The following is a 24,039-nucleotide window of genomic DNA, read 5'->3' on the forward strand; positions in this document are numbered from 1 at the left end:
TGTTTGCAGCTGATTTTTCCTCCGGCTCAACCCCCAAGATGGCTGTCCCCCGCCCTGAGGATCCCTCAACAATGCACTCCAGGGGGGCCCACCGGTTGGGCCCTGACACCACCTGCTCGAGGCTTCAGTGGCACTTACAGGCCTGAGGTGGGTGCCCGGGCAGGTAGGCGCAGGGCCCCCGGAGAGAGCAGGGCTGTGCCTGCCCCGGTGTCCCCCACAGAATGTGGGTCTAGCACGTCCCTCGCTCCCACAGGACAGGGGCAAGCTGCACGGGACGTACTCCATTGTAAAGCGCCTGTACTTTTTCAATGAGACAGATCCATATGTGTTCTATGCCTGACTACCTTCAGTGGTTAGTTTTATTATAAAGACCGGTATCAAAATATACAAATCTGTTGAAGAACCAAAAATGCAGCTTTTTAAAGGGCCGGATCAGCATCCACCGTTCTGAAGGCAGCTTCTTCCTCCAACCACCCCCTGGAGACGTGCGGCACGCGCTCTGGGTTGTCTCCAGGACGTCAGTGAATAATTTAAGGGGCAGGAGTGGCTCCTGACTCCGGACGCACGTCACAGGTCTTCACGAGAGGGCGGCTGTGTCGGGTTTCCCTCTGTGACTTCTGCCAGACACAAACAGACCGTGTGCTCCTGAGGATAGGGCCACGAGGGTGTCATGGGGACCACCCTGTCATGTGGATCGCCTGCCCATGGCCCTGGCAGATGGCACCCAGTCCCCCTCCAGACGCAGCTGGGTGCCCAGATGGCATTTCCAAGCTGCCTCCCTGTTCTGGTGGGGAGGCCCTGCCTGAGGGGGGCAGAGGCGGGCGGGGAAGGCCGGTGACGTGCACTGCATGTCCAGTGCTCTCCTGACCGCAAGGGTCTCTGTGCCCTTGGTGTTTCAGAGCTTATTGCAATGCGTGCAGATGGGGACTCACCTGTCCCTACCCTGCTCAGGACTCAGGGAGCTCCTGGAATCTGAGTCACGTCTTATCCATTCTGAAAAACTCTTAACTAATGTCTTCGAACACTGCTTTCACACTCTCCTATTCTTCTGGAAATTCTATAAGACTGTCATGGAAAGAACTGGGTCTCCCCCAAAGAGGTGGATGTCCTCACTCCCGGAGCCTGTGCACGTGACGTAACTTTCCAAATACAGTCTCTACAGATGGTCAAGCTGAGATGAGGTCATTGGGGTGGCCCTAAGCCCATAGTTGTGTCCTTGTAAGAAGAGGGGAATTTGGACACAGACGCAGGGAGCAGGACAGATGACAACAGAGACTGGAGTGATGCCGCCGCAAGCGCAGGACGGCCAAGGGCGGCAGCCCCCAGGAAGGACACTGCCCTCCAGGACTCCTGGGCCCAGACGCGCAGCCCCGTGTGCACGGCCCCCTGCTCGGCTGTGCTTCCACCACGTCAGCCGTGTGGGTGGCTCCCTGCTGCTGACCCCACACTGACTTTCACGTCTCCATGACTGCACTTTGCATCTGCCCATCTGCCGTCTGTGCAGTGCTCTGTCACCCCACTCACCGTCCCCTGCCGGCTGCATCTGCACACATGCGTCTTCTGTTTCTTCGAAGCCTTCGGGACACACGCAGACATAACTCCCAGGAGTATTGTAGCAGTTCTCGTTTGTCCTCGTACATGCTTTTTCTGCCAGCGAGCACTCGTCTATATCTAAAATAGAAACACTGTAATGACTCACCTCCCTTGGCAGACACACACTTCAGAGTAGGAGGCTCACACACACGAGCACAAACATTAGAGACGTCACACCAGAGAAAGGAGCAAGTCTCGGAGATCAGGACTCACAGGGAGAAAAGCAAGGCAGTCCAGGCGACAAGCAGGCGGGAAGCCCAGTGCCGGCTCCCGCAGGGGCTGACAGTGGACTTGCCGCCTTTCTCCAAGGCGGTTCCAGCCAGGCCTTGACCGTGGAGGCCCTGGTGTCCAGCCACGGGGCCGTGTCACCCTGGAGCATGAGGGCACAGGCGCTCCCCGGTGGTCACCAGCATCACGCACCTGGGGGCCAGCTGGGACAGGCCTTGCCTCCTGCTCCCTGCCCACTGCTTCTGCATGAGATCCCCAGGTGCTGGAGTAGCAGGATCTGCAGGAAGGGCCTGAGCCCAGTGTCCCGTCCCCACTGGCCGCTCATGGCGTGGTCCCTCGGAAGGTTCTGTCTTAGCCCAGCCGACACAGTCCACTGACCTGTACACTGGCCGCTTTCTTTACTGTATCCAGGGACGCACTCTTTGCAGTGTCCTGGGCCCTTCCCCGTGCAGCCAACACAGGTAGAGTCACATTCTAGAAATAAGAGGGGAAAGACAATGATGACAGCATACCAGCTTCCTGTGAGCAAAACGGGATCTGAAACCACAGCACGGACATGCTGGGAGCTCTGACGCCTGAGGAGCTGACTATCCCCTCACACATCACGCGGGGGTGCCAACACTGGCCTCTGCCTCCCGGCGAAGGACGGGCTGAAATTTGCACCACGGACAAGTGCAGAGAGCAGCAGTGCGGCTGGGCGAGGGAGCAGCTGTTGGAAGCCACCGCTCTCTAAACAGCAAAGGCACCTCTAGCGTGGTGACACTGCCTGACTAGCCTGCTAAAAGTGTAGGAATAACAGTGGAGAAACATCCACGCTCAGTCAAGGGTGTTGCTGTAAACACTCAAAACCCTGGCCACCGCCCGCAGACACCGGGAAAGGCAGCCCCGCGCACGGCTGCCGGCACGACTCACCAACACAGACTCCTGGGGCGTGGCCCTGAAACCCACAGCCCCTTGACTGAGCCATTTGGAAAGTAATTCCAGGAAATGGTGGAGAACATGAAAACTTTACCTACGAAGGAATTCCAAGTTCATGGGTGTAGAAAACTTGCAAGACTTAAATATCTAACACTATGGACAGTTGAAGAAAACCGTGAAATTGTGGCATGCCCCGGGGGCATTAGCACGTAGAAAAATATGACACACAAAGATGGCCACAGTGGTGCTGAATGAAAAAGACAGGGAACACAGCACCCTGTCACATGGGCGTGCACACGCAGTGGGTCCCCTCTCCGCAAAGTGCTGTGCTTTCTACCTGCTTGCCAACCCAGTGGAATTTTCTGACTTGTCGACAGCAAATCCTTACTCGGGTTGGACCTTAAAGTCCCTAAGGGTGGCAGGACATACAGAGCCGTGCTGACCAACCACCTTCACACTGGAAGGACCCGCTGGTGTTCTCGCAGTACTGCTGGTCGCTGCAGGGGAACACGTCTGCTGCACACTCGTCCACGTCTGGAACACAACAGCACAGCTGTGAGTGGCCCCGACCTCCAGACCACGGAGCTGGTTCCCTGCCACCACCTGGCATCTGGGCCAGGGTCACTTATCTCCCCGCTCGCACTGGAGCCCGAGGCCAAGCAGCCATGGGGGTGGCATGGACACCAGTGGTGGGGAACGCGGGCAGCTACCTCTGCCTGCCCCCCTCAGCCTCCCAGGGCCTATCAGCCCGCAGATTCGGGGCTCCAGCTGCAGGGCTGGCTGTGTGAGCCAGCGCACATGGACAGACTGGAGCTCAAAGGACAGGATGCACCAGAGCAGGCGGTGGCCACCAGGCCATCCAGACAGAGGGGGATGGGGACAGAAGCCTAGGGCCTCAAGTCCGCACGGCCAGGCGGAGCCCAGGGTAGGTGTGCATTGGGAAGGCACTGCCTCCTCTGGCTGAGCAGACGGACTGGCAGCCAATGTGGCTGCCAGGCTGAGGAAAGTTCTGTGCCTCAGTTTACCCATCTGACTGCACACCAGCAGGAGCTGCCTGCACCTTGCCTGTGCCACATTCTGTGTCCCCACCAGTCAGGGACTGCCGCTCTCCCTCTTCTGTCCCTGCCCACTTGCCAGCCCCCCAACTGTCGCTTCTATAAACCCAGGGCCTGAGCCAACAGGACCACCCAGGGCCACTGATGGCAAGGACAGATGGTGAAGGGGCCACCTTCCCAGCCCAGAGCGTAGGCTGCAGAGGGTGTGAATGAAACCATGCAGGGTCCTTCCTGAAATCCACGGATGACACCATACATGCAAATCTAGGCCTCCACATTGGGAGCCATCAAAATGTGATGTGGAGCACTTGTCACCTTCCCCACGAGTCCAGAATGGGGCCGAGAGTGCGGGCAGGGGTGTCGAAGGGAGCCCACCCAAAAAGGGGCCGCACAGACCCACGCAGGGAGCCTCACCCACGCAGGCGCCGTCCTCCTCCACCCAGCCCACTTCGCACTGGCTGCAGTCTCTGTTGGTCGGGCCCGTGCACGCCTTACACGACTCGTCACAGGCTGGAAGGCAGAGGTGGGACGTCTGTCAACACGCATGAATCCCACACTTAGTAATGAACATAACGCCAAGGTCATTTCAGAAATCAGGAATTTGTGTTCAGCAGGGCGAAAATAAAACCTCAAAACAAGCAAAAACTCCCAGGGAAGCAAGATTCCTCTAACAACAGAAAAATGTATTCGTGTGAATCGTAATATTCACCGAAAAAACCAATCCACGGGGCTTTCAGTGCCCATTAGTGGTAGGGTTCTTAGCAATGAAGACTGCAAGGAACCTTTTATAACCTGGCAAAGGTAGCTGCCCACACCTGGCTGACGGTGCCCCACACCACAGCCCTGGTGCGGCCCGAGAAAGGGCCAGGGGAGGACCGGTATGCGGCCATGACCTGACAGCAGGCGGCGTGTTTACCACGTGGCACAGCCAGGGGGCTGCAGACCAGCCTTCAGTTTCCTGTACATCAGAGGTGGGCAGTGAGAAAGCGCAGAGAACGGCTGTGGGTTCAAAAAGCCACCCAGGTGCAGGCCTGTCAGGGCGCTGGCCTGGCCTGGACGCTCCACTGCTCTGCCCACAGCATCCCAAGCGGAATGGTCAGCGTGGTCATCACAGACCCTCAGACAGAGAGGGTCTGTCCGAGCCCGACAGCTCACCTGGACGCTCAAGCTGACTGGAGCCCAGATGAGGGCGAGGGCACCTCTGAAGACCCAGGTAGGAAGGGCCGCCTTACCCAACACCAGGGTAACCAGACGGTCCTCTAGAAGGATCTAGGGGCCAGGAGGTCATACTGGCTGCCTTCAGGTGCTCTCATCAGTGTCTGTGCCATCTCTCCATCCCGTGTCCTTGCAGTGACGTGGGCCTGTGCTCACTCCAGGGCACTAAGCCTGAGTGACAGCTGCATAGCCGGCCTCTGCACCCGCATCGCCCCCAAGGACACCCAGCAGAGCACTCAAGGGCTGGCCATCCTGCCGGGAGAGTCGCGGGGAGAGCAGCCCTGTGCTGCAGGGACACTCCAGGTGCCAGGCCACAGAGACCCAAGACTGGTGTGCACATGACACGACTGCCTTCTCCCGAAGGGCATCAGGACAAAAGTGACACACCTTGTCTGGGGCTGTTCAGGACAGTGCCCACGGCCGAGGGGCCCCGCCTTTTCTTGTCGCACGGTTAAGCTCCCTGAAGGTCTGGGGTAAGAAGTGAACTACAGGCAGCTCAGGAAGGGCCCCCTCTGCGCACCCACGGGCAGCGGTGTCCCCACGGTACCTGTGCAGACGCTGTGCGTCTCATTCCTCAGCGAGCTGAAGTAGCCGTCCACACAGTCGGTGCATAGAGCCCCCCGGTACCCAAGGTGGCACTGGCAGGACCCATCGCCCTGTCGGCTGCCATCCCCACTGCAGTGGCCGTTCCCGCTGCAGGGCCTCTCAGACCCGCCCTGGCACTCTGTGGGGACACAAACCGTGTTCAGAGTGTTGTACCCCAGGAGGCAGCTGGGGCGCAGTCAGAGAAAAGGCCACTTCACTCAGCGTGTTCACAATCAAAGTCGCTTTTCGGGGCTGTCACTAAAATCCAAAGCCTGCTTTACCCTAAAACGAGCAGATGCTCGGGGGGGGACACAGCCTTTGAGCTGGAGAGGACATCTGGGCAGCCTCCCCCAAGACGGGACAAAGATGCTCATACGTGGGGTAGCCCACTGTGGCCACACGTCCCTGGGAAAGGCAGGCAGGAGACGTCTGCGGCCAGGGAGGGGGTCTGAACTTGAAAACAGTGCCACTTTGTCCAGCTGACCAACACGAATGACTGGTAACATCCAAACAGCAAGCCGTCACGGCTTCAGTGTCTGTCACAGCTCCTCGCGGAGGCTCTGACTTGCCCACGAGGCTGAATGTGACGTGTCGGCTCCGGCTTTTCACACGGCCTTTGCTACTCTGAGTGGGGCTGCGCTGGGCCCTGCACTCAGAGGGGCCCCCAGTTGGGCAGCCGTGGGTCACTGGACCCCTGCACTACAAGCACAGTTGTGATCAGACACTCAGAGCTGTGTGGCCCAAAGGTCCCTACAGCACAAAGGTGGTGACGCCGCTGTGGCCTCGCGCTCAGGGGAGGCAGTGCCCAGGCTCCCTCCCGTGCTTCTGCCCACCCGGGAATCACGACTGGGGTAACTCGTGGTCTGCCCGACAACGGCGTACCGAGGCAGTGTGGCCCGTAAGTTCCTGGAAAACAGCAGACTTTCAGTGTTTTCACACAAAACCACTCAAACAAGTCAGGGTTCTCTTTCTTCCTGAGGATTTGAAAAGCGTTCGTTAAGCCTCAAGTGCAATTTTTTTCAAAATCAAAGTGGTCTAACATGACACGTGCTCCCGTATAACAAGTCCTGGGAAAGCACAGCCCGGGGTGCACACGCCTCCCAGCTCCCTCCCTGCACGCCTGCCTTCCTTTGAGCGTTGCACTGAGCTGACAAAAGGCGGTGGCGTGGGTAAGAGAGAAGGCAGGTGTGCAGGGACTGTTCGTGCTGGGTGTGTGGCATCACCTCAGAACTGTAAGGTAACAAGCCCGCGGTGTGGGCGGCGGCACCCGCGGGGAGAGCCATGGGGCCGGGTACTCACAGCCGCAGCCACCAGGCCTCCAGACGCTCCTCGTGCTCCTCTAGCATCTGATTGCACTCGAAGTCGCTGGGGCCACACAGGCTCTCCACGATCTCCAGGAGGCGGACCTCACTGAAACACAAGCCCGTCAGCACCGCAGGTAGGGGACAGCGCCCTCAGCAGTCAGGATCCATCCTACAGGTGCCAGCCGGAACTACAGTGGCACTTTAGTGAAGAAAGACCCCCCAGATCAACATAGCAACTGGGGATGGGGGTAGCGGGTGCTAAGCAGAGAATTAAACTCGAGGCCGGGGTGAAGGGTAGGGTGGCAGGACGTGGGGGAAGGGGTCTCCCGTGGGAAGCACCGAAGCTGGCGGGATGCCAGAGCTCTGGACAGAGGGGGAGCCCGGCATCAGTTCATGAGGGTGGGACTCCCGTTCCAGTCTGCGTTTTAAGAAGACCATCATGTCTGTGGCATGGACAGTGGGCACAGGGACAAGTGAGGAAGCCAAAAGGCCAGTTAGGGGCCAGTGCATTAGTCCCAGGCCAGATAACAGGTGGGCGTGCTGCAGGGACGTTCTGTGTCACCAACCTGGGTGACAACATGGCAAGCGCCCAGGGCAGGAATGGGCACCTACCTGAATTCGTACTTGGACAGCGACTTTTCCTCCCAAGCCGTGTTCCCACCACCGAAGTTCTTCTTCGCGGTGTCTACCATTCCCTGCGGGGAGAGGGTGGGCATGGGGCTCCGCGCTGCTGTCCCCGTCCATTGTGGGGCGACCCTGGCCCATCTGGGTGTGACCCCAGCCCATGGCGGTGACCCTGGGTCGGTGACCGGGCCCCGCCGCCCAGCGCCCCCCGGCTCCGTGTCCCGCGGGGGCGGCCCACCTGGTTGAACTTGTCCACCAGCTCCCGGCAGCGCTTGCAGGGCGTCGACTTCTTGGCGGCCTCGCCGGGCAGCAGCAGCAGCATCAGTAGCCCCAGCGCGGCCGGGGCCGGCGGGCGCATGGCGGGCAGCGCTGCGAGGACGCGGCCACGCGGGTACTGGCCGAGGTCCGGCGGGAAACGCCGAGCACTCCGGCCTCCGGCCGCCCACCGGCTTAGCCGCGCCGGCCGTTCCCCCGGCTACTTGACGGCGCCGGCGGGGCCCCGCCCCCCGCCAGCCCTCGCGCCACTATTGGTTGGCAGGATCCGCCCCGTCCCCATGTGGCCCAATCCGGGCTCGCCACGAGAAGCGACCAATAGGAAGACCCCGGGTCAGCGTCCCGCGGGAAGGGAAGGAGACGGGGCGCGTGGAGATCTGAGCCCGCCCCTCGGGCGCCCCTCCCTCAGCGGCCATCTTTACTCCGGGCAAGGAGGGCTCCCGCAGCGACGGCGGCTGGGCTTTGGTGGCCATGTTAGGTTCGGGCAAGGCTTCGCCTTCGTTCTTGGTTTCCGCCACCCCGCTTCCGGCCGAGGGCAATCGAGACGGCTGCGCTCGGAGGGACGGCGCCGTGGACGAGCGAGGTCAGCGCGCGCTGTCGCGGCCGGGGCTCTTGGGGCGGGCGGCATGGACTCCGAGCCGGCGCTTTCTCAGCGCTCCTCCAGTCTCTCCGTGCGTGTCCACACGCCGTGACCACGGCGGCGGGCCTGTTCAGCAGGGGCTGGGCTCCTCGTCTGGGACCGCGCCTCCTCACCTGGGACTGGGCTCCTCACCTGGGGCTGGGCCTCCTCACCTGGGGCCTGATCGGTGTGTTTTGGGGGGGCCCAGGAATCTACATTTCCCCAGGTGCCCCAGGTGCCCGGCCCTGGAACCAAGGCGTTCAGTGAGGAGAACCAAGATGAGCATCGACTGCATTCTAGCAGAATGCCTGGGCCAGAAGGGAGAAGTACAAGTGATACAGAGTTTTCTCTGGTGTCTGGCCGGCAGTAGCCTAATTCGCACCAGTTCATGTGTTTTCCAGCTGAGGGATTAATAATTTGAACGTCTGAGTTGACGCATTTCAGTAGAGGCCTTAGAATCTAAATTGAGGGGACGAGGGCCTCTGCAGGCCGTTCCTGATCTGAGATGCATTGTCCTAAAAACCACATTCTGGGGAGTCATGGCCTGTAGCAACCGGTGAATGTCTCAGAGTAACAACCCAAACAGCTGCGAGTCAGGGTGGACCAGTGCAAACGTCCACTTAGCCTGTGGAGCCCTGGTGGTGGGTGGGTTGACCGCTGGTGTCCTTTCTGTCTTCCTGTGGTCCTGGTGAGCATCTGGTTTCTGCCCTTGGTCATCAGCCGAGAGCACTCTCGTGGGGAGAGGCCTCTGGGCTGCGTTGTGCACGAATGTTTCACTTCACAGCTCGTGTGGGAATAGTAGGACTTTCCTGGGGCGGGGGGCAATGTCCTCTGGACAGAGGCGCAGCGTGGGGTCTGAGGGGACAGGCCCGTTCTTAGCCAGCCAGGGACCGCTGTGAGCTGTGTCTGGTTCCTGCTAGGCAGGGCTTGTGCCTCACTAGTGTGGCCGTGTGGATGCTTCCTGTTTCTTTAAACTCTTTTCTCCCAACAATGAGAGGAACAGAGAGTAGGTATGAGTGTTCTGTGGTCTCCTCGGCTTTCCTGGAGATTAAGGCATTAATGTACTTTTAATGAAAATATAAGGTGGTGTGATGAGATCTACACTTCAGAGTTTTTACCGAATTTCTTCTTCAGCGAGTTTGTTGAGCACCTACTATGCGCCAGATTCTGCTGATACAGCAGTGCGTCAGCCTGGTGGCGCTGCCTGCAGCATGTAAACCCCACAGGGAGACAAAGGCATCGTCTAGTCGGCACATTTGAGCACCTCCTAAGATGACCAGGGTCCCCTGTCCTGGCTGAGGCTATAGTGGGGGGCGGGGTAGAAACAAACCAGAAAAGTCCCGCCCTCAGGGAGCTTAGTTCTAGAAAGAGACAGACTACTAGTAGCACCTCTTTCCAACGGTGGTTTCTGTTTTTGGAAAGGAAAAACTTACGTTACTTCTAAGGGCAGTGCATGTTGACTTGGTAATCCTTAACGTGGAAGGCAGCGTCCCCTTTCCTCCTCCCACCTCAGCACCACCATGTCAGACGCGATTCCTTCTCCACGGGTTCTGTCACATGTTGACCCCCACTTGCTCTCTTTGGAGGGTGTGGACTTCCTCAGTGTCCCTCTAATCAAAGGTAGCCATGACAAACAGTAAGCAATGTGGCTCTCTCCTTACATTCTGGCCTCTCCAGTTTTGAGCCAATAAAATCAAAACTGTTTAATGAGAAACTGGAAACATCAAGAGGAGTTTGCCTTGTCCTCCCCCCAACTCTCCAGCTGATAAGACGTAGGTCTTCTAAGTAGGAACTGACTGGCCATGTTCTCGGTTTCCTCGGGAAGCTCTGCCACAGGTTGCCTTCAAACCGTCCTGTTGGTGTCTGGGTGATCCAGGCACATCTGTCTGAACCCCCCAAGGACAGGTCATGCTTTCGGCCACTCACGTATTCATGTTCATGACCAGCATGCTGCCATCCAGGTGTACCCCCTTCCACAGTATAGCTCAGAAGGCAGCAGGGCGGGCGTCCAGAGCCCGTCCCACCGCATCCCGCTCGGTTGGGCGCAGGGGCTTGTCTGGCCGCCGTGTCCCCCTCCTGCCCTCCCCCCTCTCAGACTCCGTCCGTGTCTCAGCTGGGACCAGGGACCCAAGCTGGGTTCTACCCAACTGTCCTGTGGGATTTGAGCGCCCCAGTGCAGGGGCATCCTGCTGCCCCCCCGAGGCCGGGTGCAACGAAGGCCGGGAGTGTGTTCTGCAACTAGAATCTCCGTCCTGGGAGACTCACACACAGCTTCACGCGTGAGCCAGTGGTTAAAACGTGGAAGCTTCTTGAGCATGTCTTTTAAAAAAGCTTTGTACGTTGATGTGTTTTCAGACTTATGGAAGTCGTGACAATAACTCAAAGCATTCCCTCACCCTTCACCAGACCTCACAATGTTAACTCGAGTGTGAGTCTGAGACTAGGGAACCTTCGCTTTTGTTCTTTCAAGGGCTCCCAGAGTGGCAGTGCTGACGGTTGGTGACAGCGCGTGAAGGTGGCGCAGAATGGCCGGGAAGAGGCCATCGGGCTCGGGCAAGCAGCGCTGGCTGCTGGGGCTGCTGGTGGCCGTCGCTGCCGCCCACCTCGTCGTCTGTCCCTATGCCAAGGTGGAGGAGAGCTTCAGCCTGCAAGCTGTGCATGACCTGCTGTACCACCGGCTGGACATGGAGAAGGTGGGGCCGCGCCTGCAGCCGGGTCATCCCCGCGTCCTGGGGCCTCTGCTGACCTCCTCTCCCCCTGCAGTACGACCACCTGGAGTTCCCTGGCGTGGTCCCCAGGACGTTCCTCGGGCCGCTGGTGATCGCGGTGCTGTCCGGCCCTGCGGTCTATGTGCTCTCATTGCTAGAAGTGTCCAAGTTCTACTCTCAGCTGACAGGTAAGGACGGGGCTCTTCCGATGGTGACCAATGAAGCGTCGTGAGAGCAGGTGACGTCAGCCAGCCTGGCGGAGGCTCCCTCACTCAGGAGTGTCCGTCTGCTCAATCTTGGTGTCCTTGGCCGCTCAGTGTGGCGGTCAGAGCACAGGTCGAGGTCAGACATCCGCCCATTCTGGGGTGTGACCTGGGGCAGGGAACTGAGCACCTCTTGTGTTACTCGTGACTGAGGTGTGGGCCCCCCCGCCCAGGCTGGCACAGCAGGAAACCAGCCTGGACAGGCGTCCCGACCTACGGCCTCGCCAGAGGACGCTCCATGCACAGTGCTGTGACCTCACTTCTAGCCACAGTGCCATCTTCCCAATTCACTGTTTTCATTGCCAACACAGACTGTACTCACATGTCCCCAGCTGATGCCAGCGTGTTCTCACAGCCAGTTTGTCCCGCCCAGTGGAGCGCTGTGACCAAGTCAGCTTCCCGAGGAGTAGTTGCGCTCTCGGAAGGTACAGCGAGACAGGCTGTGCTGGTCACGGCATCATCAGGGAGCCCCGACGGGACAGTGGGGGCCCGTCTCAGCATCAGGCCCTTGTAAACGTGGCCCTGGAGGTGACGGCTGTGTGGGGAACCCCTGGTGCTAGTGCCAGGCTCGTCATACTGTTGTTCACACTGTTGTATGGACACTGCCTGCCCTGCCCAGTGGCCGTGTCCCCCACAGCCTGCCTGTCCTGGGCCACATGGTCACCATGATGCATTCGGGTCAGGTGGTCGTTTCCTACACCCTCCGTGGTTTTGTTTTTTTTTTTGATATATTATTGTGGAAGGGGAACAGGCGTTTATTAGGGAGCAGTGTGTACTTCCAGGACTTTTTCCAAGTCAAGTTGTTGTCCTTTCAAACTTAGTCGTGGAGGATTCAGCTCAGCTCCAGGTCCGATTGCCGTTGTTAGTTGCAGGGGACGCAGCCCACCACCCCTTCCAGGAGTCGAACTGGCAACCTTGTGGTTGAGAGGACGCGCTCCAACCAACTGAGCCATCCAGGAGGCAGCTCATTGACTTCATTCTGGTTGTGGAGGGCGCCGCTCGCTGGCCCATGTGGGAATCGAACTGGCAGCCCCGTTGCCCAGAGCTCGTGCCCTAACCAACTGAGCCACCCGTCCACCCTACACCGTCCACTTTTAATACCAAAGACCACTCCCCTGTCTCAGGGTTGTTTCCCTGTCACCTGGTCATTAACTGACCACTGTGTGTCAGTTTCAAAGACTGGCTTTGCCTCAGCACCTGTCTCACTGGTTGCTCATGTGTTGCCTCTTTGTTTAGTCAGAGCAGTCCTTGGGCTCTGTGTGATTTGGGGGCTCTGGACTTTACAAAAAGAGGTGAGACGGCACTTTGGGGCCACGGCGGCCACCATGTTCTGCTGGATGACGGCCACGCAGTTCCATCTGATGTTCTATTGCACACGGACGCTCCCCAACGTGCTGGCCCTGCCCGTGGGTACGTACCTGCGAGCTGTGCCCGCCAGACGTAGTGATGGCCCCAGGCCTCTTGCTGGGCTCAGGCACACTGCTGGGGGACAGCCGAGGGGGTCCATTGAGGGAGGCTGGCGCTGCCCCGGGGAGCCTTGGGCCCCGGAGACAGGCGGCAGGTGGCTGCTCTGGGCCTCTGGGTCCGGGCGGTGCGATGGCCATGTCGGTGGGCCGGGGGTTCGGTGTGGCCTCTGCCTGAGGAGTACCCCGCGTCCTGCCCATGTCTTGCAGTGCTGCTGGCCCTCACGGCCTGGCTGCGGCAGAGCTGGGCCCGCTTCCTCCGGCTGTCGGCACTGGCCATCCTCGTCTTCAGAGCCGAGCTGAGCCTGCTCCTGGGCCTCGTGCTGCTGCTGCTCTTGGCCACCCGGCGGCTGTCTGTGGCCCGGGCCCTGCGGTGCGCCGTGCCGGCCGGTGTGCTCTGCCTCGGTGAGTGGGCCGCAGGCATCCTGGCTGGGCCATGCTCTGCCTCGTCTCCCAGACCGAGAGAAGCTGGGAGGCTGTTTTCATGGGATGAGACCCCCTGGAGCCAGGCATCTTCATGCCGTGGTCCCTGCTGTGGTGCCCGGGTGTCCCCTCCTCCTGGGGCGGCTGGCTGGGGACCCGTGGGAAGATGCATCAGTAGCTTTGCATGAAGCTGTGTGGCTTGTGGTATCTGTGCCAGCGGGGCTGCTTTGTGGGGACATGACCTGGGACCTGGGACTGGGATGCGGGGCTGCCATCGACGCAGCAACGTCGAAGTCTGAGCTTTCAGGTGGCTGTTTCTTGCCTGAGGAGCTCTTTATTTTACCAGGACTGACGGTCGCTGTAGACTCCTACTTTTGGCGCTATCTCGTGTGGCCCGAAGGAACGGTGCTGTGGTACAACACCATCCAGAACAAAAGTTCCAACTGGGGAGTATCCTTTATGTGTCGTCGTAAAATGGCCACAGGGCAGGCCACCGGCCACCCCCTGGCCTAGTTCAGGAGAGACGCGAGGATCTGCTGTCCTCCCTGCCCTCCCCACCTGATGGTGCTCACGTGACAGGGCTCACCTGACGGGAGCACCTGACGGGGCGTGGCAGGCTGCTGCAGCTGCTGTAGCACCCCCACTGGCGTCTTCCACCCTGTCCACACCAGTGCCCCCTGAGCCCCCTGCGGCAGCACCTGCCCACCCTGTGGAAACACCACCTTGTTTTGGGAGCCCCGACTTCTGCGTCTGTCCCGTGAGAGTCTGCTGTTTAGGTGTTTCATTGTGGATATTTAGACACACACGGAGAGCAATGTGACCGGCCCCTGTGCACCCAGCACCCCAGAACTGTCTGTTTCTGTAGAGGACAAAGAAGGGGAGGGTGAAAACCACGCATAGCCCGGTCCCCAACTGCCGGGCTCCCTGCCGGCGCCGATGAAGCATCCTGGTCCCTCTGTCCTCGGTCACCTGAGGCCCAGGGGCCCCCGCAGGGACACTCCCGGCCCCCGGCTGAGGGTGACTGGTGCTGGCGCTAGCCTCCTTAACCCCCCGCAGACCTCGCCCCTGCTCTGGTACTTCTACTCGGCCCTGCCCCGTGGCCTGGGCTGCAGCCTGCTCTTCATCCCGCTGGGCCTGGGGGACAGGAGGGCCCGGGTGCTGCTGCTGCCGGCTCTGGGCTTCGTGGGCCTGTACTCGCTGCTGCCTCACAAGGAGCTGCGTTTCGTCCTTTACGCCTTCCCCCTGCTCAATGCCGTGGCTGCCCGGGGCTGTGCCCACCTGTGAGTGCTTCCACGGGCGCCTCTGCACATGGGCTCATTGATTGTCAGAGCAGTGGGGCGCCCCGCTGGGCCAGGGCCAGCTTGGACGGGCCAGGCACTGACCAGTGGCTCTGCTTAGTCCGTCTTGGTCTTCAGCCAGCCCAGACATGTGTCTCGGGCCCGTTGGCACACGGCCATGCTAAGCACTCAGGGCTGGGTCACTTGGGGGCGGGACACCTGCCTACGACATAGACGCAGCCCCGGGTGGAGGCTCCGAGAAGTGGCAGGTCAGGTGAAGGAGGGAGCCCAGGTCGATAGCATCCGTCCAGTGGGTGGACACTGGGGGAGAGGCAGGCGGGAAGTGAGGGTGGCGAGCTTGGGAGATGGGGCAGGGCGCTGGACCCGACGCAGAATGGTCACTGCCGTGGTGGGAACTGCGGGCAGCTCTGTGAGTGTGGGAGGTCGGTGATGCTGTGCTCTGGCCTGGGCTTCTCCAGTCAGGGACGTCTGGAGCTCGAGGGGGGACCCCGACACACAGCAGGCTGACACCCTCGGGGCCGAGAGGGAGGACGATCTTATGGGAAACACGGGCGTCACTTAGCGAAGCCACAAGGACGGGCTGTGCTCATGATGAAGCATGTGCTGCCCGTGTCCCCATGCAGAGGCCCAGGTGTGTGGGGACCCCTGTGGCAAGGACTCTGACGAGCTCGGGAGTCTCCGTGTACAGGCAGCAGGAGGTGGCGTATGTGGGGCCCTTTCCTCCCACAGGGACACAGCAGCAGGTCCCCCGGACGCTGCCATTTCAGAGGCGGCCCCAGGTCCTGGAGTAAAGGCTTGGGTGTCAGAGGCAGAAACAGGACTTAGAATTGCAAACTTTGCACAGTCACTGCTCTTCATGGTCCTGGGCCCCCTGCCCGTCACCAGGTTTTGGCTGGAACATGCAAGGAATTGTGGCAGCGTGGGGCTTCCTCTGGCAGGCCCCTAAGGGCTGGGGCCACCCTAGGGGTGTGACCATGAGTGGGGGTGGGGCACAGGGCTCACGCCGAGGGTCTGCAGTCCTGCAGACGGGCGAGGAGCAGCTGTGTGTCCCTGACACCCGTTCCACCTCCTGGCGGCCGTGCCCTTCCCTGAGCCGTGTGCTCTTTTTCCAGGCTGAACAATTCCCGGAAGTCTTGGCTGTATAGAGCAGGGTCCCTGCTTGTGATGGGGCACCTCCTGGTGAATGCCGCGTACTCAGCCACTGCCCTGTATGTGTCCCACTTCAACTACCCCGGTGGCGTGGCCATGCAGAGGCTGCACGAGCTGGTGGCCCCCCGGACAGGTAGGTGCAGGGGTGAGCGGGCGGCGGCAGCTGTGGCCCAAGGCCCGTGCACAGTTCTGAGCGTGCGGCTGTGGTTCCCCAGACGTTATTCTGCACATCGACGCAGCGGCTGCTCAGACAGGTGTGTCTCGGTTCTTGGAAGTGAACGGGGCCTGGAGGTACGTTCCCACCATAACGTGACAGCAGGTGCTGCTCCTCCCAGAGGCTGCATGGCTCCCAGGAGGCCCCGGGTGCCCGAGGCTGGTGTGGGCGCCGCAGCACAGGTGCCCCGCCCTGCTGTTGTCTTGCAGGTACGAGAAGAGGGAGGACGTGCAGCCCGGGTCAGAGCACATGCTGGCCTACACGCACCTGCTCATGGAGGCGGCCCCCGGGCACCTGGCCCTCTACAGGGACACACACCGGGTGCTGGCCAGCGTCGCGGGCACCACTGGGGTGAGTCTGAACTTGACCAGGCTGCCTCCCTTCAACGTCAACATGCAGACCAAGCTGGTGCTTCTGGAGAGACTCCGCAGGCCTTCCTGATCAGGAGCAGCCGTCTGCCAAGAACGAGGGACAATGCGGACCAGTGGCAGTACCACCCAGGAGGCCTGAGGCGCAGGCGGGCCCACCGACAGCCACTCGGCGGGCGGCAGCCCACCCTGTTTGCCCCACCCTGTTTGCCACCGGCGCACCGCTGGGAACATCGGCCCCCGCCTGCATTCCAAGCTGCAAGCTATGGGTGAGCACTCTAGTCACAGGCACATGTCCCTATTTCAGGTGAAATTTTAGGAGATACACATGTACAAAGGGAATAAGAATTAAAGTTTGTAAATCTGTTCTTGTTAGCGATCTTACAGTATGTGGTACTTCCAGAGAGTGCATTCCCTGAGGTTGTATTTTTAAGTGGTGATTTTGGCACTTAACACGTTACCGAACAGCGTTTGTTAAGTAGCCAAAGTGTGTCTGACAATACAGAGAACGGAGTGCTGCTGCATACGTGTCACGCGTGTCACACACCCCACGCATGTGCAGAACGTCAGGCTGTTTCTGTCTGAGCCATTTGGGAGCGAGCTGCTTACCACATGGCCTGGACCCCAAGTGCCGCGTGTGTCCTGGGAAGGAGGTGGGGCCTTTCCCACCTGCAGGTACTGTTTGTCCAATGGACGCGACAAGCCAGCTGTGCAGACACTGTGACTGGGGGACCTCCCCCAGCCCCCAGTGCTCCCTACTCAGCGCCCTCTGGTGACGCTGCCAAGCAGCCTTTGCGGCCGGTCCTTGTGGCTTCCCGGCAGCGCTCCTCTTGGCTGCTGTCGCAGCCCTGGCCTCCGTCTCTCAGGCTTCCTTTCGGTGGGGAATGCTTTACAGACAAGATCTGGGCACAAACTGCTTGTCGCCATTGGGATGTCTTTAGGCTGTTTCTGTGCACGGAGTTGGGAGAACGGGGCGCCTGCACACGTGCACGTGCCGACACCTCCAGCCCCACCTGTCCACATCCGTCCACATCTGTCCTGCCTCCCACAGTGAGCCCTGACCCCAGCAGTGGCAACACGTCTGCTCAATGCGAAAGCAGCTCCAGTCGCTTTGCCCCGCTGAGCAGGGGCGGGAGTCCCATTCTCCTCGCCCATGAGGGAGGTTTGTGGTCAAAGGCTGTGTTTCTGAATGCCTTGGATTCGTCCCCCTCCGCGGTGGTTGTGCTTGCCATCTGTCTTGGGGTTGGGTTCACTGCTTTCCAGTTAGGACCCGACTGCCATCCTTTTCAATTATTAGCACGTGGCTGAGCTTCTAGAAATCCCAGCTACTCATCAAGGTCTCATAGGGAACTCACTCCCTCTTGTGCCTCCTCCTGTTTCCTGTAACTTCCTTCTTGGTTTTCTGGCGTTTCTTTCATGTGCTGCTTTTTGTAAAGATAGGCAAATACACATACGTACACTTCATTTCCCTTCATTACACAAAAGTGGCATTCTGTACAGATGCTCCTTTGCATTTTGTGTTTTCTACTTCTGGAACATCTGAAAATCAGTCTGTCTGTTCTGAGAGCCCTCTCGCTTTGGGGACCACATGGCACTTCATTATGTGACTGCACCTCCATTTCCCGAGTCAGTCTCCTATATGGGGGCACCAGGGTGCTTGCCAATATCTTCAAACTTCAAATGAGGGTCTGATGCATTGATATCTTCATATTGTTCAAGGTGCAGCTTCAGTGTTAGTTCCTAGAAGTGGGGTGCTGGCTGGGCCTAAGTGCATATTAGTTTTGCTCGGTCTTGCCAAATTCCTCTCCATGGGGTGGCACCATTTCAAGTTAACACGGTGGAAAGTCTGTCAGGCTTTTCCAGTCTGACGAGTGAGCGTGGTGTCAGGACAGTGTGGTCTCTGTTTCCCTCGGGAATGAAGCTGATACCTTTTCACAGCTTTAAGGGCTGTTTGTTTTGTAAATTGTCTGGTCACATCTTTTGTCCATGTTCCTTTGGATTTTTGGTCATTTTCCTTTCACCGTAGAACAATTCCCCAATTAGTAGGACATTCACTCCTTATTACAATATATGTTGCGAATGATTTCTCCGTTTGTCTTTTGACTGCAGAAGTGTTCTCAGCTTAAGGTTTTCATGTTTACGTGTCTTTTCTTTCCCTGCGTCAGAGTTGGGAAGCCTTTTCCATACAGAGTTCAGCCACGTTTTCTCCCCATGCTTGCACATGTAGGCATCTCATGTAGGCCTCTCATCCGTTGGGATTTACTTTTGTGTGAGGGAGAGGCGGCCAAATTTTATCTTTTTCCAAATGGCTATCCACTTATTAAAAGTCCATTTTTGCCTCTGAGATTTGAAGTCACAAACTGAACTTCTGCATCAAGTTTTGGCAATTACAAATGAAGCTGCTTTAAACATCCGTGTGCAGATTTTTGTGTGGACATGTTTCTAGTTCCTTTGGGGGAAATACTACGAAACTCTATTGCTGGATAATATGATGAGAGTATGTTTAGTTTTGTAAGAAACTTCCAGACCGTCTTCCCAAGTGGCTGCACCATTTGCTCCACCAGCAGTGAGTGATGGTTCCTGCAGCTCCACGTCTCCCAGCATTTTTTTTGGTGTTGTCTGTGTTTGCTGTCTCCACCAACGGCGTTTTTGCCTTGAGTGTGCCTTGTCATTTACTATTGAAAGGCGGACATGTCCTTGGTAACAGGGAGTACAGTAAATGGGCCTTCGTGACGTGGTGTCAGGTGTGGGGGGCAGTTTTCTGTGGTCTCACGATTCGGGTCAGTCTGTAGTGAGCCTGCGCCCTGCACTGTGCTCCCCGTGTGTGTCTCTGTTTTCTCCTCCGCCCTTAGCTGGACCAATGGATGGAGGGGCTGCAGTTGGGTATTTCCCTTCTGCAGTCAGTGGGCTCTGATGATCCCCAGCTGGCCGGGCCCCGGTTAGTTTCTCCCCAGGGCAGGCCTTGAGAACAGGATGCCTGGTGTGTTTAAAATGGTTGCTTTCCTCCCTCGCTGGAAGCATGAGGGGACCTTTCTCTGATACTGGGAACCTGGTCGAGCTCCTGGAGGTGAATCTCACGATACTGTGGGGCCCCCTTATGACTGGGCCCCTGGAGTTTCTCACTCTGACGTGTTCGCTCTGAGCCTCCAGAAATGCATCACTTACAGTTCAGGGGACCCCCGTACAGATTCCCCGGTGGTTTCTGCCCGTGAATCTCTGCTCTGGGAAGCCGTGATGACCTGTGTTCACCTGTTTCTCCAGTTTTGGGAGCAGTGGTTTGCCCTGTGTCCTCCCTTCTCTTACAGATCCAAGACGGGTTGTTGCTTTTTCAGTTTCTTCTGCTTGTCACTTGTTAGGATTGAGTGATGACTTCCAAACTCCTTACATGAGGAACCCCAAACCAGAAGTTAACAATTGTTTTTTAAAAGACACATCAGTCTCTTAAATCATGCAGAAAATGAAAAGTGGAGTTATGAAACCATGGTTACAGTAAGACTAGCTTTTATAATTGCCATGTATTTTTTCTGAACCCTTTATTTCTTCATACGTCTTCAAGTTATTGTCTCGTGTCCTTTAATGTCACTCAGAGGGCTCCCTTGAACATTTCGGGCACATCTGGTGGTCACAGACTTCCTTCAGCTTTTGCTTATCTGGGAATGTCTTAATTGCTCCCTCACTTTTGAAGGACAGTCTTGCTGGATATAGGATCCTTGGTTCACAGTTTCTCTTTGAGCCCTGAAAGTATTGGTCACTGTCCCCTGGCTGCCAGGGCCTCTGATGAGACATCTGCTGGCCGTCTTATTGATGTTCCTTTGTATCGAATGTGGCACTTCTCTTGAGGTTTTCAAGATTCTGTCTGTCTTTTGACAATCCAATGACATACTGTGTCTCGATGTGGGTCTTTTTGAGTTTATCTTACTTGATGGTCACTGAGCTTCTTGGATGTTTATGTATTTAATTAAATTAAAAGCTTTTGGCCATTATATGTTCACATATTCTCTCTGCCCCTTTCTCTCTCTCTCTCTCTCTCTCTCTCTCTCTCTCTCCTCCTTCTGGGACAATGTGTATGTTTGCTTGATGGGGCCCAAAGGGCCCTTAGTCTGTGTTCACTTTTCTTCAGTCTTTTTTCTTTTTCAGACTCAATTATTTCAATTGTCCTATCTTCAAGTTTGCTGATTCTTTCTTCTTTCTGCTTGACTCTGCCTTTGAATCCCTCTAGTGAATTTTCCACTTCAGTTATTCTTTTTCCTCAAGGAAACAAATATCAATGCCAATTTAAAAAATGTAACAGGAACAAATTTCCAGATACAGATCCAATCTGAACTGCAAAATTGCTACCAACAAACCTGACAAAAAGCGAGGAGCCATGTGACGCAGGAGGGGAGGCAGGCTTCGCTCTGGAACAGAAGGCAGCAGTGAGTGTCGGCCGCGTGGCATCGCCCTAGGCGGAGCGACCTGACTTTCTTACGTGAACCAGAGCGTGTGCAGAGCTGTCACAGGCTGTGGCTACCAGGCCCCCTTAGCCCCGTGTCTCTGCTCTCCATGCCTGGCCCCTTCCTCCTCCTGCGGACTCGGCTGTCCCCTCCCCCCGAATGCAGGTCCTGGTGGCGGTGCCATGTAAAGAGATGGGCAGCCCCTCTCTGCTCAGGCCGAGTCCGCCACGCAGCACTGCCAGTGCCTGGGCTGTGGGGACAGGAGAGGTGCAGGGCGGGCGGCCTGACACCCGGCTGCGGATCGGCTGCCCACCCGGCCGCAGAGTGGTCAGAGCTGGGAACCATTCCCGAGCTGAAGCTCGTGGTCTGCTGCTGGGGGCAGATCGCGCCCAGGACCGGCGTGAGGCGGCCTTACCGTGGAGCTGTGTTCTTGGGTACGTTTGGGGAGTGCAGGGTCACTGTGTCTTCTGTGAGGTGGATCCTTTATGGCTAAGAAGCGTCTCTCTAGTGGTGCTTCCCGCCGGAGACTCCCTTGCCCCTGAGCAGCCATCCCAGCTGTCCTCGTGCCCACTGTGTCCTCAGCGTGATGAGGGGGTCTTGTAAATGAACAGCACTGGGTCTGCCGTTTCATCCAATCCAACAGTCTCTTAATTAGTGTTCCGCTTGCATTCAATACAATTGCTGATCCCCTTGGGTTTAGAGCTAACCTTTTACTGTTGGCTTCTCTTTGCCCCTTCCTACCCTCCTTTGGGTTAATGAAAGTATTTGTTAGTTCATTTCCTCTTTGTTAATTTTGTAAACATTTTTATTGCTGTTAATGTTTATCTTAGAGATTATACGCATCTGACTTTTAGAATTTACTTTAACTTCCTACTGTTACGGCTTGCGGGGCAGTGAAGGGTCCCGTCAGCCTTTGCTCCCTGTCCTGTCCCACCGCCTTTCATGCTGCTGGGGCTTGATCTGCCTTTCCTTTAAGCCCTAAGCGCAGTTTTAAACAGCCAGTGCTCACCTTGACTTCCCATTTCTTACCCTCTCCAGAAATGTCCTTTATTCTTTCCAACGTCGTCACACGTCGATCTGCCTGAAGAACGCCCTTCAGAAGGCATTTCAGGGCAGGTCCGCTGGTGACAAATCTTCAGTGTTGTCTTGACTGGAAGCTTCCTTTCACCGTCATTTTAGCAGGGTGTCCACTGGCCATGTGCATCTGGCTTGGTGGTCACTTCCTCTCCGCGCCTCACAGGCTGTTCCGTTTTTTTTACAACCTGCATTGCTTCTGCTAACGGGCAGCTGCCAGTGAGTTGTTCCTCTGGAGGTAAAAGTGTCTTCCTTTCTCTGCTTTCCAGATTTTGTCTTTGGTTTCCAGCACTCTGCTGTGATTTGCCACGGTGTAGATTTGTGTGTCATTTTTGTTTATCCTGACTTTGTGACAGCCGTGGCCACGGCTGCTGTCAGTTTGGGAAAGCCCCAGACACCCAGGCGCCTTTGGGCACTGCCTGCGCGTTCCCCTCCTCCAGCCCTCCTGGGACCCGTCAGACCCCCACTGCCCCGCGTCCCGTCCTCTCTTCTCTCTGCGCTCCAGTCCGAGGTTTTCTCCTGACCCAGCTCCAATCCAGCAGTCCTCTCCGCTAACTTAGTATTAGGTCCACCTACTGAATTAGTTTGTCATTTTACTTTTCAGTTTTAGAATGTTCCTGTTTGTGGCTGTCGTGTCTGCTGACATTCTCCACCTTCTTACCATTTCCTGGAGTGTGCTAGTCAGCGTCCGTGTCTGAACAATGACTTTGGGTCACCCGTGTCTGTCTCTGTCGTCCCTTCTCCTCTTGCAGTCTTTGGTCCTATTTTTCTTACGAAAAGTCAAACTGCATGTAAGTAAAGTTAGAGAAGCTCAGGACCTTTCCACAGAAAGATTTTCCTCTGGGCAGAAAGGTGCAGGAGGGCAGTCCATTGCGATGCACCTGAGGCTGCGCTTTGTCACGGCTGGTCTATCTCGTTGCCCTTCATGGATCTCCCCAGAGAGCCGGGGTCCTCTCGCTGGCAGGCACTGAAGTCCGTGTTGCTCCCTGCCCAGGGTGCCTGCTGAGCTGCTCAGCCGCTCGCCCTGCCCCGTCTTGAGGCGCCCTCTTCCTGGAGTCCTTGTTGGCATCACGGGACATCTCCAGAGTGCAGTGCTCACCCCTCCTGTCCCGTCCGCAGCCACCCCCGAAAGCCAGAACTGCTGGATGCGGACGCCCCCACGTCCTCTGCAGCCCGCAGCTGGCTGAACCAGGGCTGCACGGCACCTCCCGGGACTGCACTGCCAGGGGCGGCACCAAGCTGGCGAGTGCAGGTGACAGGGACAGCAGCAGAGCTCTGGGAGGGAAGGGTCCACACTGTTGTCCCCCAGCTCATTGTCGTTGTGACAACCACCCCTCCCCTGCCGTGGAAACCTGTCTAAGTCGAATCTTTGAAGCATGTACACAGAGAAAGAAGCAGGAAAGTATTGACATTCCCAGCTTGAGCCGGGTGACAGCGACACATGGGTGAGCAGAGCCGTGTGGCCCTGGCTCCTGACCCGTCCTCACTGGCTGCCCCAGCTCATGACCGGTGAACTGGAGGCGGAAGGGAGCTGTTTACAGACCCAAACGACTCAGTCTTGGGCAAGCACCAGGCGCACAGGTGCACGGAGCCTTCAAGAAAGTGTCCCGTGTGAGTCCAGCCAGACACTCAGGTGAGCGCCCCAGGCCCCCAGCCAGGAGGCCGGCCACGGCCTCGCCCCGCCGGCTCTCGTGAGGCCGCGCACCACTGGACCCAGATAAGAGAGCTGGGGGACTCTGCCTTCAGGAAAGCCATGAGCCCCGACATGGCAACTTGACAGCACCTGTTCTGGACTCTGGACTCACTGCCTGGACGTGGGTAGAGCCTGGACACGGCTGAAGGCCGAACCCAGGCTGGTGAGACATCCACGTGGCGCCGCCTTGAGCGCTCAGGAGGGACACTTGCAGGTCAGCAAGGGTCACTCGTGTGACCCCGGTCGCCGCTCCCTGGGCATCCAGAACAAGGCTGGTCTCAGGAATGTGTGCACTGCCACCCAGGCGAGAGGCTACATAGCCAAGGCGACCGCCAGGCTGCCTGCCAGGCTCTTCCGTTCGGGCCCCACACAGAACGTTCTCGGCACTGTCAGCACCATCATCAACGCTGAGAGCTGTCACCACCTCCTGTGTCCTACCCAGGGCTGAGGCTGCACGCGTGTGGTTTCTGTGTCTACTGGCCCCCAGGGGATGACTTCTATTATCCTAACAATAAAAAGCCACTGTCCTCCAGCAGTAG

General features: G+C 57.8%; 2 protein-coding genes across 8 annotated transcripts; one reads left to right on the top strand and one right to left on the bottom strand.

Annotated features, from left to right (window-relative positions):
• Positions 1–312: 312 nt before the first annotated feature.
• On the bottom strand, positions 313–8,024 carry CRELD2 (cysteine rich with EGF like domains 2). Of its 2 annotated transcripts, none has more exons than XM_033118539.1 (10): positions 7,761–8,024; positions 7,511–7,593; positions 6,894–7,004; positions 6,477–6,568; positions 5,557–5,733; positions 4,209–4,304; positions 3,190–3,273; positions 2,200–2,295; positions 1,525–1,671; positions 313–645 (listed from the first exon to the last, which is right to left on the bottom strand). In XM_033118539.1, the coding sequence occupies exons 1-10, from the start codon at positions 7,878–7,880 to the stop codon at positions 578–580; spliced, it is 1,074 nt and encodes a 357-aa protein (XP_032974430.1). In that variant the 5' UTR covers positions 7,881–8,024; the 3' UTR covers positions 313–577. The 2 variants fall into 2 exon arrangements, with proteins under 2 accessions (XP_032974430.1, XP_032974431.1); XM_033118540.1 differs by having other exon boundaries at positions 315–617.
• A 242-nt stretch (positions 8,025–8,266) lies between these two features.
• ALG12 (ALG12 alpha-1,6-mannosyltransferase) lies at positions 8,267–23,999 on the top strand. 6 transcript variants are annotated; one of them, XR_004424070.1, is made up of 11 exons: positions 8,267–8,378; positions 10,885–11,107; positions 11,178–11,310; positions 12,622–12,795; positions 13,059–13,253; positions 13,618–13,721; positions 14,328–14,551; positions 15,682–15,851; positions 15,934–16,009; positions 16,142–16,569; positions 22,412–23,999. XR_004424070.1 is itself a non-coding variant. In XM_033116272.1 (10 exons), the coding sequence occupies exons 2-10, from the start codon at positions 10,940–10,942 to the stop codon at positions 16,371–16,373; spliced, it is 1,476 nt and encodes a 491-aa protein (XP_032972163.1). In that variant the 5' UTR covers positions 8,267–8,378; positions 10,885–10,939; the 3' UTR covers positions 16,374–16,668. The 6 variants fall into 6 exon arrangements, 2 of the variants coding, with proteins under 2 accessions (XP_032972163.1, XP_032972164.1); XR_004424071.1 differs by having other exon boundaries at positions 22,802–23,999; XR_004424072.1 differs by having other exon boundaries at positions 22,927–23,999.
• The last annotated feature ends 40 nt before the right edge of the window (positions 24,000–24,039 follow it).

The sequence above is a fragment of the Rhinolophus ferrumequinum genome, chromosome 10, assembly GCF_004115265.2.
Source record: "Rhinolophus ferrumequinum isolate MPI-CBG mRhiFer1 chromosome 10, mRhiFer1_v1.p, whole genome shotgun sequence".
NCBI lineage: Eukaryota > Metazoa > Chordata > Mammalia > Chiroptera > Rhinolophidae > Rhinolophus > Rhinolophus ferrumequinum.